Genomic DNA, 14,190 nt, shown 5'->3' on the forward strand with positions numbered 1-14,190 from the left:
GGGAAGAGAAGATATTTATTAAATATTCTTCCTACTTTGTTGCCATTTTTGCTTTCTGGTGAAATTTTACTTTAAATTAAATTTCTTAAACGGAAGAGGGGAATCACTTAACTCCCCCTCCCCACCAAAATGTGCACTTCAGGATTGCACAAAACGTTGCAGGTCAACCCAGAAGTTTCCTTACTCTTCATTCCCTGGTACAAATTACTTTTCATTATGGAAGACGGAGGAGTGCCCAGGGTCCTGTTGAATCTGAGCCGCTCTAATCACAGCCAGGAGATGGGAACTTGTATCGTAACATGATGATGAGGCAAAGGCCAGCCCGGTACACAGGTTTGTACTGCTGTTCAAATTTCATTTAGTACTGTCAACACTTTCTGGCCAAACTGGGTTTATATCAAATGAGCCTCAATTCAACTTAGAACTGCTGCTTTGTGTTAATGAGATGCGTGGGCTGAACCTCAGCATGCATTTTCAAAAGCAGACATTGAGAAGTAAATTAAACGGGAAAGAAAAAGCCAAGAGGAGAAAGCACAGAAAGTTAAGGACAAGTAACGGGGAAATTGAGGTTCTTACAATAGGAAGAAAAAAGGAAAAGAAAAACAACAACAACAACAAAAAAAAAAAAAACCAGTACTTGAATAGGAAACGAAACGCATGAGCACAGCGAGAGCGTCTGTTCAGCAGGAGCGCCCCGGGCTCCTCCAAACACCCCAGCAACCTTCCCGCACCTCCCCGGCGGAGGCTCCTGCTGCCAGCCCAAGGCAAAGCGAGAAGCCCTGGCTGTTTAGCAGTCGGCCCGACGCCCCGAGAGCCGCCTCCACACCTCACCGCCCTGACCCTCCATCACACCGCCCCGGGCTCTCTCTCGCCGCCATTACCGGCCGTTGGGTGCCGCCGTTGCCGTGAGGACGGGCAGCAGACGCAGGGCACGCTGGGAGTCGTAGTCGCGGCCTCGCCATCTTACCTCGCTGCCGCCCGTTTGTCTATGTCTACGCTTCGTCCCCGCACACGCTATTTGTATTTTTGTCCACATAAAGCTTTTCATGCTCTAAAATCTTTACCTGTAATGGTTTCTTTGTCTGCTGGCTTCGAGTTTGTTCTCTCCCGTGCTGTTCAGGAGGGGATTTGGATGCTAAACAGCGCAGAGAAAATATTTGCCTCTTAATGCACTAAGAATTTATTGTTGCTATATGTGCGACAACTATCAGTATGCTTTGGAGCACGTGAACACAGCAACCTTTGTAATTCTTTAGGGCACTTGTATCCATATCAACTCATTTGTGAACAGCATGTTTCAACCTGTCAGACATTTTTGTTCCATTTATTAGGAAAGTTTTTATTTACATGCAATTTTTCTAGAGAAATGGGCATAGAATCAGAGAATCACAGAATGGTTTGGGTTGGAAGGGACCTCACAGCCCACCCACCCCAACCCTGCCATGGGGCCTACCAGCCCAACAGCTCAGCTGCCCAGGGCCCCATCCAGCCTGGCCTTGAGCACCTCCAGGGATGGGGCACCACAGCTTCTTTGGGCAGCTGTGCCAGCACCTCATCGCCTTCTGAGTAAGGAATTTCCCCCAATATCTAACCAAAACATCCCATCTTTTAGTTTAAAGACATTTCCCCTTACCCTGTCTTTATCAGACCCTGCAAAAAGTCAGTCCTCTTCCTGTTCATAAGCTCCCTTCTAGCACTGGAAGGCCACACTGAGGTCTATCTGCAGACTAATCTTACGCTGAACAAGTCCAGCTCCCTCAGCTTGTCTTCATAGGAGAGGTGCTCCAGCCCTTTAAGCACTTTTGTGGCCCTCCTCTGGATCTTCAAAAGCTCTGGTATATAATAACCTCGAGCAAAAATGTATTGTTTTGTACTAAGTTGTTTATCATGTTTTGCAGGGAAATACTCCGTGAAAATACCTAATTCCAAATGGTTTGGTTTTTTTCCCCCCCAAACCTCCCATTGCTTCTCAAAAGAAGAAAAACTGACATGGCAAGCCACAGTAAACAGTGCAAAATATCCATACTGTTATTTTTAGTTTTCACTGATTTTTTTCAGGATTCCTGTTCAATACATGAAATGCTGCATTTCCAGCTTCATTAGCAGTTTGAATGTGCAAAAAACTTAGTTTCTAAAGCAGCATTTTTCTTGTGCTCTAAGTTCTATCTAATCAATCCTGGTAAGGAGGATTATATTCTACTGTAAGTAGTTTTAGGATTGGACACTGTCATGTTCAATCATAATTTTTAGTATGTACATAAGCTCAGTTTTATCTCTGTCTGCAGGTCAGCTTGCTGAACTCAGTATCACGTTGCAAGCTTACAGCAGAAATGAGCCTGGTCCTTAGATTCTAAAAGTAATCTGTCAATATTTATAACATTCTTTAAATACCTTTTGTGCTCAGAGACCTTCTTGAGCAAATATATGCAGGCAGTCACTGAATTGTGACTGTCTTTGCAATAAAAGAAAACAGCCAGATGGAAAAAAGTGCATCCTGGATAACACAGTAGAACAGAACTTTTTTTACTGAGAATTCTGGACCTCCTCTTATAACCTGTGCATTGGAAAAATTCACCAGTGATGCAGAGAGGAGGAAGAGAATCCAATAATGGGGTTTGCAAACATGCAATTGGTCCAATCATCCTCCTAGTATCAGGAAATGGACTGACACAGTCGTTTCAGAGAAGTGCCTTAGCCCTACAGTTTGGATCATGATCTGAGTTTTTTTCTGCTGCAAGTATTTGTAACAGAGCCTTGTTTCGGTGAGAAATCTCTGATCTCTGCTATAATTACTTTTGAACTTATGTTGCCCCTCCCTTTTATAATGTGAAAAAATGTCCTTACTCTGATCAGGGATAGAGTACAAGCCTTTTATACTTGAGATGACTGAGACCGCACCAATGCAACTTTAAACATTACCCTACAGCTCTGTGATCTTCCCCTGCACTGTGTTGCCTGATCCCTGTCCCTTGTCCCTTCCCCCTCTCCTGAGCATTTCTCCAGCCCTGACTCATTGGTGCAGGACTCTCCTTTGCCTTTTATGGACTGCCATCCTGTCAATCTAATTCGATAAGGCCAGGGGCAGGTGCAAACCCCTTGCTGTGGCTCCGCTTACTACCCAATCCTCACACTGGCCTCTCATCCCAAAATACCTAGGAGCCAATGGAGTGGGAAAACCCGGGACCCTGAAGAAAGAGGGAGCTAAAGTGGGTGGATTGCTGTGAGGAGCACCCGTTTTTGATCCAGGTCCTGCTGAAGGCTGGGATTCCTCTCGGGACTTTGTTGACTTGTGGATAGCAGGCTTGCTCTGCTGATTCATTGTCATCACTATCAAAATGGTGATCAAAGTCTTTGTAGCCACATCTTCGGGGTCTACAGCGGTAGGTGTCTCATTTAACATACGCCTCTTTCTGCTGGGATGAAGCTGGTAAATCAGCCTGGAAGATCCCAGAACAGCCTGAGTTTGCATGCAAGAGGAAAACACTGATTTTGTTCTCATCTGTATTGACCGTTTTATTTTTGAAAGCAACTCAAGATGTAGAAAATGGATGTTAATGCAAACTTGTTCGCATGTTAGACTTTACTATAGAAATAACATTTCCATATAAATTATCTGTCTGTTAGTAGATTTATTTCTGTTTGAAGAAGTGTATGCAAAATATCTTAATTGAAGAAGGAAAAAGTGGATATTGTATTTGCACAAATACTAAGGTAGATTGTTTATAGTAGAAATTAATGTATTTAATTTTAAAGGAAACTTCAGGACGCTGCTCCTGCTGAGTGGGATCTGTGTCTGATAAAGAGCCTGGAGTCAAAGTGAGCTGAATAAAGTTTTGCAGAAAGAATGTTTTCTCCATCCTCTCTCTTTTTTTTTTTTTTAATTTAATTTTTTGTTGTTGTTGTTTTTAAGTACCTCTTAAAATGGGGTACTGTTGATTCTTAGAATTGAGATCTACTGCTGTAGCTGTCAGCATAATGTATTAGCTGAAGGAAAGGGCATGTGAATAGTAGAGAGGTTGGAAGACTGTGGGAGGTGGGAACCGGGAAAGGACTGTTTCCTTTTATATCCAGTTCCCTTATCATCTCAGATTGCAGCTTTCCTTTGGCAGTCACTCACTCCCAGTGACATGGCTAAACAATTTGGCTGGTGCTAGCACATATCTGTAACTACATCTCTGTCGCCCTGACACTAGCCTCATGTCTTTAAGAAGCTTCCAGAGTTTAAAAGCTTTAAAAAATGCCCCGATCATATAGCCATCATCTCTAGAAAATGAACAGGGAGATATTTGCTAGAATTCAAACTTCCAAAAGGAAATTTTGCAGCTTTCTCATCAGCTTTTTTTTTTTTTTTTCCCCCCGCCTATCTGTAAGCTTGACTCTCTGAATTTACTTTTGACACTTTAGTATTCCTTTCTAAATAAGAAACCTTATATGCAAGACAGAGAAAGAGGAGGAGGTTGGTAACTGCAGGTTTGTTAATTTGTAATCTAACAGTGACTGCTTAAACAGTGTTGTAAATTGCCATGAAGTGTGCATTGGCAGTCTTTTCACTCCTGTTTGATCTCCTGTTTTGGTCTGCTTTGATTGACCTAACAAGAGCCTTGCCTGCCCACTTTACCTGTCATCTGTTCTGCAGAAAAGGTGTGACCATGACCAAAATCCCACTGCAGACATCCTCTGTGTGTGCTGTGGCCATTACCTTGGTCCTCCTTTGAGATAAATGTGCGACTCTGGCATGGATTGTTGCCATTCCAGCTGCAGGTTTGGGGTTGAAGTTTAGCAATGGAGTATTTGAAGTAAATGTTGACATTCAGAAGGTCGCTTAAGCAATTAAAACTAAACATATCATATACTTAGTTCTATCTGAACCCAAATCTTTCCTTTACTATACACATTTATTGCATCTCTCTCCCAGCTTTCAGCAATAACTACCTCCTTTCCTGTTGGACTGCAATGAAGAGGTGTATGCGTATGCTACAGTGAACACAGGGCAACATGAAAACTTTATCCCACCGTTTTGTACTGTTAAGCAGTGCTGCTGTCAGTTTTTTCTTCTGAGAAAGACAGCTGATGCCAGTGAACTGCATTTGGCTTTAAACTTATTAATGCCATTCTCCACTATATGGTAGCAGCCTTCAAAAGCTGTCAGTGAGATCCCAGACATATTGAAAGGAAGAGTATGGCATCTCTGCCAGGCAATATGCCTCTGTATTTCCTTTTTGCTAGTGTGTGGGTTGTATGAATAGCTGTAGCAATCACAGAAAGCAGCATGTGTTTGGATTACTGGTACATAACTTTAATTCCAAGTAAACACAATGTTCAGCTGGAGAAGTTTTCCACATTTACTGATTAAAATAGATAGAAGGTATTTTTTCAGTGAACTTTTGATAAGTTTTGATATATATATTAAGTAAAACTCACTCATTCAAGGAGCTAACATAAACTCCAGTGTAGTATTATATTATGAATTTTGTATCAGCCTTGTACAACTTCTGCTATTCCTCTCCATGGAAATTTTTAGTAAAAGGCAAAGGATTTATATGATCTGAAGAGAAACCAGAGTATCTGTTGGAAGAATGAATTTCATTCCTAAATTCATTTTTAAATTGGAAGTCTATATTGCCCTAGTAGCTCTGATGATCTATCTTCAGTGTGTCTGGTCTCCATCATGCATGTTATTCATTCTAAATTTCAAAATATGATGGTCCTGACCAGTCCTGTTGTAGGTCAGCAGAGTATCATTAGTGAAGAATTAAAATAATTCCTATTTTATGTGCTACACAATTACATTGCTAATTTACATTGCTAATTGCAACTTGTTCTTGTGTAAAGAAGTACTTTTTAAAAGTGAACGCAATGAACCCAGCAGCATTCTGGTGCTCTGGATCAGATACTTGAGTAATATAATTCAGTGTAGGTCTAGGGCAGATTGGTTTGTATTTTTCCCCTCAGTAATTCAGAAATTTATTTTAAATAACTTTAGCTTAATGATCTTTCTGTGCCAAACATAGCTGATGCTGAACTATGCATGAAGGCAAGCAGAAGTGGAGATACAGCATTAAAAAAGCACTAAATGATTGGCTTGTAAGAAGCATTCAGTGCTAAAATAATTTTTTTTCTCACCACAGAAGTGTCTAGAAGTGGGTAAATTCCTGCAAAATCCAAGTGTATCATGAAGTCTTACACAGAGGTCTTCTAAAGTCTTGCTTCCTAGTGCTTATGGTTAAGGCACTTCTGAAACCACTTTTTTCCAGTGTTTCTGTTTCTTTTAGCTTACTCGCTTTCAAATCTGCAGGTCTCAGTTGTAAAGTAACTCAATCACATCAGAAAGACCAAGCAAGATGTAGACTAATAAAACTAATACTTGATAGAATAACTTGATAGTGAGTTGGAATGTAATAAATAAGAATATCTATCAACAGATTGTGTCTCAGTTAGAACAGAGAGCTGCAGCAGCCTTGCCTGCTGACGGTGATGTTCCCACTGCAGTAAATTGTTGACTAGACACCATTTGCTTCTACCGCAGGCAGCTGGAAATGCTTTGGATTTCAAGAATATAGATAGCATTCAGTTGTGCATCAGGTGAATCTACTGTGATCTGTAGCTCTTACACTCTAGCTAGATGATATTTATTTAAAAGTGTTCTTTCTTAATTTGAGGGACTGTCAGCAAGGCACAGTGGAACTTAAGCTTTGTTGAAAGGGAAAATGGCATTGATGAAATGATATCTTGCTCACCACCACTTCCAGGGAATCTATGGCTGAGTAATCTGAATTCTTCCCATGCCATCAGACACAAGTGAGAGCACAACAAGTTCCTGCAATCTCATCCATTTTGGGAAAACCTTTGTGTGTCCTCTGTGTTGTTATGAACTGGAAGATTTCCCCGAGTGCTGTTTGCTAGAGACATTCTTATGGTTGCCCAGCTACTGGTGCTGACCGTGGCTGAGGCTCGCTTTATGGTTTCATACTTCATGTATGTCTCAGGCATCATATCTTCTGATCTGCCTATGTCCTAGTCATTCTAAGTCTCAAGTATCACCTCCTGCATAGTTTATTATTATTGTCATCATGAAAAACATCTTGCTTTATTCTTATCCAGGCATAATTACATGAAGCTTTATTTATCCTCAGCATTTTTTTTTTCTGGCACTGTCTGATCCTCCTGTGTATTATGAACTTCAAACTGAAGAAAAAATTGTTTATCCAGTGTTTTTTTCTAAAAGTTATAGCTGCAGCCATATGCAGGGGAGAACAGACTCAGTAGTTCTGTTCTCTTTATCTCCTTAGTGGCATTATCTATCTGGCTCTTGCTATTCCAGGAGCCGTATCTCCTTCAGTGCTCCGAGGGACAAACTGATGCTGAAATTGCAGCTGACAGCACTTGAATGCACTGACTTTTAGAGCAAATGGTAGAACTCTTAGTACTGGCTCATGCAGATGTTATTAACCCTTTATACAAACATAATAATGCCACCTCCTCCAATGAAGTGTGCATGTGTACCTCAGGCAATCCTTTGTACCATCTGGGTGTGCTTAGCAAATAACCATGCAGCTAAATGGCCATTAAGAAAATAACCTCTAATTAACAATTGAAAATAAGAATGTAAATGAGCACCGTTGAGAACTGTCAGCCTTGTGGCTTGTGAACACGTTAGAGCAGTGTTTGCATTCAAAGTTATTTGCTTTTGCTAGCTCACCATAAACCTCTGCTGCTAGATTAACATGCATAAAATGCTATATATTTTTATTTCTTATAAGCAAAATGTAACTGTATAGGTAGAATATATCCTTACTTAAGAAAAATGAATTGTATGCTTAGTAATAAGAATTCACTCCACCAATAGAATAGGCTTGCAGACTACTTCATCTTTTCAGGTTTATTAGATTATAGAAATACATAACCCATGGGTATTTCTCATCTTATTGCCTGTTGCAAATTGATTTACACTAGGTTGGTGTCACTTTAAATTCAAGTGCTCAGATTTCTGATTTGTGGAAGATCTTGTTTCAAATCATATGATGGCTTATATGTAAAACTTACTTGGCTAAGTCATTCTAGCTACTGTCATCTTTATGTCACACTAAGTTGCTTCATGGAGGAACAGAACTGGAAGGAGAGTCATCTCTGGAGCAGGATTGTGCTAGGCAGTAATATATGTGTGTGACCAAGGAGCAGCGCGAGGGGATTTGTACACATCAGTCCAAACAGCACTTGCTTCAAATACTGTAGTTCTTGCAGGACAAAAAAATTTGGCCTTACAAGTCTGAAAATGTTAGAAATAGGCAAAACTGGGACGTTGTTTAAATGTAGCTTAGGAGCAGCAGCCCTTTAGTAGAGAAGTATAATGATTATTATTGCTAATTATTATCTATTATTGCTATTGATTATTATTATTATTATCTTTAAGCAAAAGGGATAAGCTGTAGGCTTAATGTCTTGATCCTCGGTCTATACAGTACTACAATACTATATTCAAAGGAATAAGGGCCACAGTTGAATTCTAAGGTTTGTATAACACGCTTTATTTGTATGTCGTTTTCTATGGCCATGCTGAAACACTGTTGTTTATAATGTGGGAAATATTCAAGCATAGGAATTAAACTGTACTTGATTTTCACTTACTTTAATCATGCATAGAATTTAAGAACAGAAACTGAAAAACATACAGCTCTGAAATCAAAATGTCATATGTAAAGAGCAGAAAAAGGGAAGGTCTCGTATACTGAGGAGAATGTGTACATATCTACATACGTAGGTAGGATTAGTTTAGCTGTTTGCACATAGCATTCACGGATCTGGAAACAGAGTAGGAGCTTTCTTTTCTAAGGTGGAGGGGAAAAGGAAGCTGAGGGAGAGAAAAGTAACAGTAGTGGACTGGGTGCTGAGAAGTGTTGAATCTCATCTTCAGAAGGTTTGGTGGGGGCACAGGAACAGTGGATCCAACTTGACATACTTGCATCAGCTCTACTTGTAATAGTAATTGCTTTCTGTAAACAAATTTCAATTTTAAAAAGCATTTTTATTTTTCCTCTTTCCTAACCAGATCAAAAAGAAGCAGCAAGAGGTAGTGGGCTTTTTAGAGGCCAACAAGATTGACTTTCAGCAAATGGACATAGCAGGTGATGAGGACAACAGGAAATGGATGAGAGAGAATGTTCCTGGAGAAAAAAAGCCTCAAAATGGAATTCCTCTTCCTCCACAGATCTTCAATGAGGAGCGGTACTGTGGGGTAAGAAGTTATTTGAAAATCTAATGCCTTTGGACAGTCTTCTTTTACAGAAAGTGACACTTTTTCATTAGTAAGGAGTGTCCCCAAACAAACTCCTTAAGACAATTAGAGATTCACTTTCAAGGACCTTATTCATAGAAAAAGCTTTTAGGCACGGAAAGAAAATTAAATATAAGATTTTTTTTTTTTTAAGAGAAAAAAAAAACAGTTGGAAAAGTGATTAGAGAAACTCTACTTATCAGGCTAAATTGATTACCCCCTGCAGACCTATGCCTATGCATGGAGTTTGCCGCCTGTGAGGAGCTCCATGTTTTTCCTTTCACATTTTCCTACCTCCTGCTGTGTAGCTCACTCACACTTTAGCCTGCTGTTGGCTCACTGCCTAAATTCTTCAGCTCCTGAAGACCAAAATCAGTACTGGCTAGGTGGTACTATGGCTTCTTCACACAATATCACAGGATAACCAAATGTAGACTATGAAAACAGCTCAACTGCTCTAGGAGTAGTGAGTGCGCAGTGATGTGGTTTAACAATATTGACCTACTTGGTAGCTGTTTGGCACTTCAATTCTTGAACTTTCAGTTAATTTTGTGCGTTGTATGTTGGTTCCCTGCACTGCTAGGAAGTCAAGCAGATGTCTGAGATACCGGGGCTGTGAACAGGCATCTTTCTTTTCCACTGTGTTACAGGAAATATATTTAACTACAATGGTTCTTATGTGTGATTTGAGTTATTGAAATTAAATCACTTATTCAATAAATCCAACTCTTCATAACAGAAATGGTAACACATCTTCACATGTGTTTGTAACAGGTTATTTCTTTTGAGAAAGTTCAAACTGATGACATAATACTTTTATAACATAAATATTAGGATTGAGATTCAAAGGAGAAACCAGAGACAGTTTTTTTGCTAATAATATGTATGGAAATACAAGCTGTAAAGTACTCTGATACGATCTCTGAAGTGAACTTGCAAAGTACTTTGAAACGCAGCTCACATAGTGTGTCCAGTTTTATATTACTCAACAAATCCAGTGTGAACTACTGTAAAGGTTGCTTTGGAAGAGAAGGGATTTGCATGTCATAATGTTTTCAGAATTAACTGAAGTACTCTAAGAAAAAAAAGTTGGTAGTTTGAGTAATGAGTACAATTGTTTCCTCATTTTCTCACAGGTATCTTGAAAGATAACTTGGTAGGTTAGATTTCATGGACATTTAAACATCTAATCTGTACCAATATAAAGTATCACTCGATATATCTTACCCTGGATTTTGTGGCAGCCACTGTTGCCATAAATATTTCTGAGATTCTCTAGAGAGGTTATCTAGTGAACTGAAGAGTAATTGCCTTGCAAAGCACTGCAACCAGTCAGCCTTGTCAGTAAATGATAAATATACCATTTTTACTCCACGTGTGAAGCCATTTCAGGAAGCCAAATAATCCGCATCTGAAAGTAAATTTATGTTAAAGAGAAGTCCTTTCAAAAACATCTCAGTTTGGAAAAGAGTTCAGAAATTAATTGTAGCTACTGATTTAAAAACTAAATCAAACTTGTAATTAGTTTAAAAGTCTCCTTACGTGTCCAGCTTTCAAAGCTAATATATAATGTCCCCAGTGGTTGCATAACAACAAGTCATTTTTTGCATGACATCTCAGCACACTTTCCAAATAAATAAGGTAAAAATATCAATACATGGTTCTTACCCTTCTCCGTGGCAGAAGGTACCTTAGAGGAGCTGCAGAGGGAGATGAAGTGAGATGGCATGGGATGGTTGAGAGCATGGTCAGCAGCTTGCAGGCTGCTGCAAAATTCCTCAGATGGACCTGATGTCTTCCACAGTATATCTACAATACAGAGCTGGGGATTTGTGTTCTACTTCCCTGCATAACCTTTGCAGGCACAACAGACACTCTGAAATCCAGGACTGTTTTGCCGTGTTTGAAGTTTACATAACATATATACCTTAACTCTTCCCCAGTCCCACTTCCTTTGTCTTTGCACAGAGGAAAAATAGAGTGGAGGATAGTGAAGTTCCAGCGTTCTGAAGTCATGAAAGTCCCTTTAAAATATGTTGTTCTTGTTCTAAGAGTCTTGAAGGGTCTCAGCTTCATGACATCTGGAAGCCTAGTGTTTGTATATACGCAGCCAGTTTATACTCATTTCCTTGTATGTCAGAATTGCCCTTTAGCTTAAACAGTTCTCATCCAGTGTATTTGTAACTAGAGGTCGTATCCTCTTGATGTTCTTTTTCTCTGGGCTAAAAAAACACTGAGTTGGTTGGTTTGGTTTATTTTGTTTTTTTTTTTTTTTTTTTTTGCTTATTTGCTTGTTTTGTAAGGCTTTTTTTTTTTCTCCTTTCTATCTTCTTTTTTCTTTCCTCATTCCTCATTCACTTCCCTTACCATTGATGGTCCTGTATGTTTTGTTCCCAGTCGCACATCTACTTGCATATACATAAGCAGTATCCTGCACTCAGGGGATTGGGAAAATGAAAATAAAGATTTTCTTCCTTGCCCTAAGAAAGAGGGATTTGAGTAGAAACATGACAACCTCCAACTATTTTAAAGGCTGCAGCTGCACCAAACACAGAGGAATTCATTATTGGTCTGAATTAAGTAGTGATCCTGCTTCAAGTAGGAGGTTGGACTAGATGGTCTCCTGAGGTCTCTTCCCACCTGAGCTGTTCTGTGTTTCTAGGACTTTGTAAAACATGTTCTGCTCCATAACCACTGGAGAGAGATGAGATGAAATGTACAAAAAAACCCCAACACACAGCAAATGAAGTTTTAGTCAGGTATCAGCAAAAAAAAAAATACATATGTAGTGCTATCTAGTTGGCATTTGAGAAAGCGGATTAGAAATTGATTTGTTTTCTATGCTTGGCTATTGCACCAGTTTCAAATTTCCATCCTAATCCATCAGTGTTGGCAATTATGTTCTTATTTGATCTTTTTCTTAATCTCTTTCTTTGCTCATGTCTAGACAGATGTCTGTGTCTATGTCACTTTCTAAATATACTGAGCGCTCCGTAGCTCTTGCCTTTACTTTTGCTTAAGAAAAAAATGCACCCAAATGCCTAGAAAACTAGGAAGGAAATGAAAAATGAACTGCTTTTATCTGTAAGCTGAAATCAATAGGTTTCTCTTTAAACAGAAATCAAGAGAATGAACTACCATAGTATATCTGTTTTGAAACAGTGGCTTTGTTAAACACGGCAAACGTGGGTTAGATAAGAAGGGACACCCCACAGAAACAAAAGCAGAGGGATGGCTTGAGGAATGAATAATCTGTAACATCAGCAGGTATTCTGTCTGTTCAGGGTGAAATGTGTTCTGGGGCTTCTCCCAGGTTGAGCAGTTCCTATTGCTGGGTCTCCAATGAATACCAATCTGTCCTTTAGATAAATCAGTGAAATGGGCTGTCATCTGGCCTGGCTGTTAAGCTACATTGCCTCTCCAAACTGGACTGAAATGTCACTGATTGCAGCGTTGCTGATATTAGGGTAGCTTCTAAATCGCTTGCTGCAGCCTTTCCCCTAGAATACCATTTGGCAGACATTTATGAAAATACTAAAGCAGCCCAAAACAACAACTCAGGTCCTAATGTAGCTTTACAAACAAATCTCAGGGATGAGTCAGCACCTTCTTATTTACAGGCTTCTATTTTTGGAGTTATTTGGGGTGAGAGGAAGGATAATGAAGTGGTCACAGCAGTAATCTAGGACTCAGCAGACCTGTGTTTAGACCCCTATCTTTTTCAGAGCTGCTGAGTGATTGTGGGCCAGTATGTATAAGCAGAGTGGTTGACTTCTTAGATACATATTAACTTTTTTGCTGTGTAAGATGTGAATCATGACTTCCTCAGAAGCAATTCAGAGATAGCAGATTTTTCTTACTCAATAGAAAGGTTGTATGCATGAACATAAAGACCATGTGAGTTCTAGTTGATAGAATAGGAGCCATACATCCATATTTTTTCAGTTACTTTTCAGTTTCTGGCTCTTAAGAGAAAATGGCCATTTATGTTGTTGATTTATATGTTCAGTTCACATTTGGACAAGACATTTGGGATTGTACATATACATGGGAGGGAACAACACAACCTTTTGCTAAGTTTCTCTGAAAAGATTCTGCATTTTCTGGTTAGATGCCTTTCTTTATAACAATTCCCTTATTATCATATAACTTGTGCTATTATATTGAGTGTTCTCTTTTCATTTCCACAAAGCTGCCCAGGATTTTGAGGGCCTATTTTGTATTCTTACTCACAGCATGGTTTATCTTAATATTTGAATGGGAATAGCTTTGCTTTTGTATGTATAGCTGAGGCACGTTAAAATGAGATGCTTAATTTCATCTGATTCTGATGTAGATACAGTTAAAGTGTAAGCTTCTGGAGGGATTTGCCCAATTGTTCATTTTGCCAGCCAGGATGAAGTTCTCTTTATCCAACTATTCTTCCTGAGCCTGAGATAATGCAGGTACTCGTACAAATTTAGTCATTCTTATCAATGTAAGAAAGATTTGCCTGGGCTAGTCTCTTCCTCCTGTCTTTTTTCTCTGATTTTTGTTTTGTTTTTGTCTGTTTCATTTTTAGGACTTTGAATCCTTTTTCTCTGCTAAAGAAGAAAATATTATTTATTCATTCCTGGGTCTTGCTCCTCCTCCAGGCACAAAGGTATGCTCTGCTGTCCTTCCGTGGGGGTAATATATTTGATTTTAATAAGAGACAAAGATAAGCAGTGACTCAGCATGTCAGATGAAGGATAGTGACAAGCCTTACATTAGATGCCAGTGTAGCAAAATGTTCTTAAGGAAAAATAATATGGCTGATGTAGTATTAAAAAACACTTCTGTCTTCCCTTCTTTCAGAGCAGGCTTGTTACCATGCCTCCTCTTTCTTTCTTTCTTTCTTTCTTTCTTTCTTTCTTTCTTTCTTTCTTTCTTTCTTTCTT

The 14,190-nt window shown here is 39.3% G+C and overlaps 2 protein-coding genes and 1 non-coding gene across 7 annotated transcripts in view; 1 reads left to right on the forward strand and 2 right to left on the reverse strand.

The window, feature by feature from the left end:
* LCA5L (lebercilin LCA5 like) overlaps positions 1 to 962 on the reverse strand; it is a 14,997-nt gene extending 14,035 nt beyond the window's left edge. For 2 of the 5 annotated variants that reach the window (XM_042809452.1, XM_042809457.1), the window contains exon 1: positions 882 to 962. In XM_042809452.1, coding sequence (XP_042665386.1) covers positions 882 to 962 — 81 coding nt within the window. Of the gene's footprint in view, positions 1 to 826 lie in introns of all 5 variants that reach the window. The other 3 variants (XM_042809455.1, XM_042809454.1, XM_042809456.1) reach the window with 2 other exon arrangements.
* A 1,536-nt stretch (positions 963 to 2,498) lies between these two features.
* LOC122155541 (SH3 domain-binding glutamic acid-rich-like protein) overlaps positions 2,499 to 14,190 on the forward strand; it is a 27,308-nt gene continuing 15,616 nt past the window's right edge. Inside the window, exons 1-3 of the mRNA XM_042809459.1 lie at positions 2,499 to 3,380; positions 9,047 to 9,232; positions 13,833 to 13,913. Of these exons, the coding sequence (XP_042665393.1) occupies positions 3,336 to 3,380; positions 9,047 to 9,232; positions 13,833 to 13,913 (312 nt within the window). The 5' untranslated portion in view covers positions 2,499 to 3,335. The remainder of the gene's footprint in view (positions 3,381 to 9,046; positions 9,233 to 13,832; positions 13,914 to 14,190) is intronic.
* On the reverse strand, positions 5,440 to 5,565 carry LOC122156384. Its single transcript, XR_006167473.1, has one exon. It is a non-coding gene; the product is annotated as a U5 spliceosomal RNA (small nuclear RNA).

This window comes from Centrocercus urophasianus, unplaced genomic scaffold (assembly GCF_019232065.1).
Source record: "Centrocercus urophasianus isolate 14NV4802_14NV808 unplaced genomic scaffold, USGS_Curo_1.0 seq_12, whole genome shotgun sequence".
Taxonomy (NCBI): domain Eukaryota; kingdom Metazoa; phylum Chordata; class Aves; order Galliformes; family Phasianidae; genus Centrocercus; species Centrocercus urophasianus.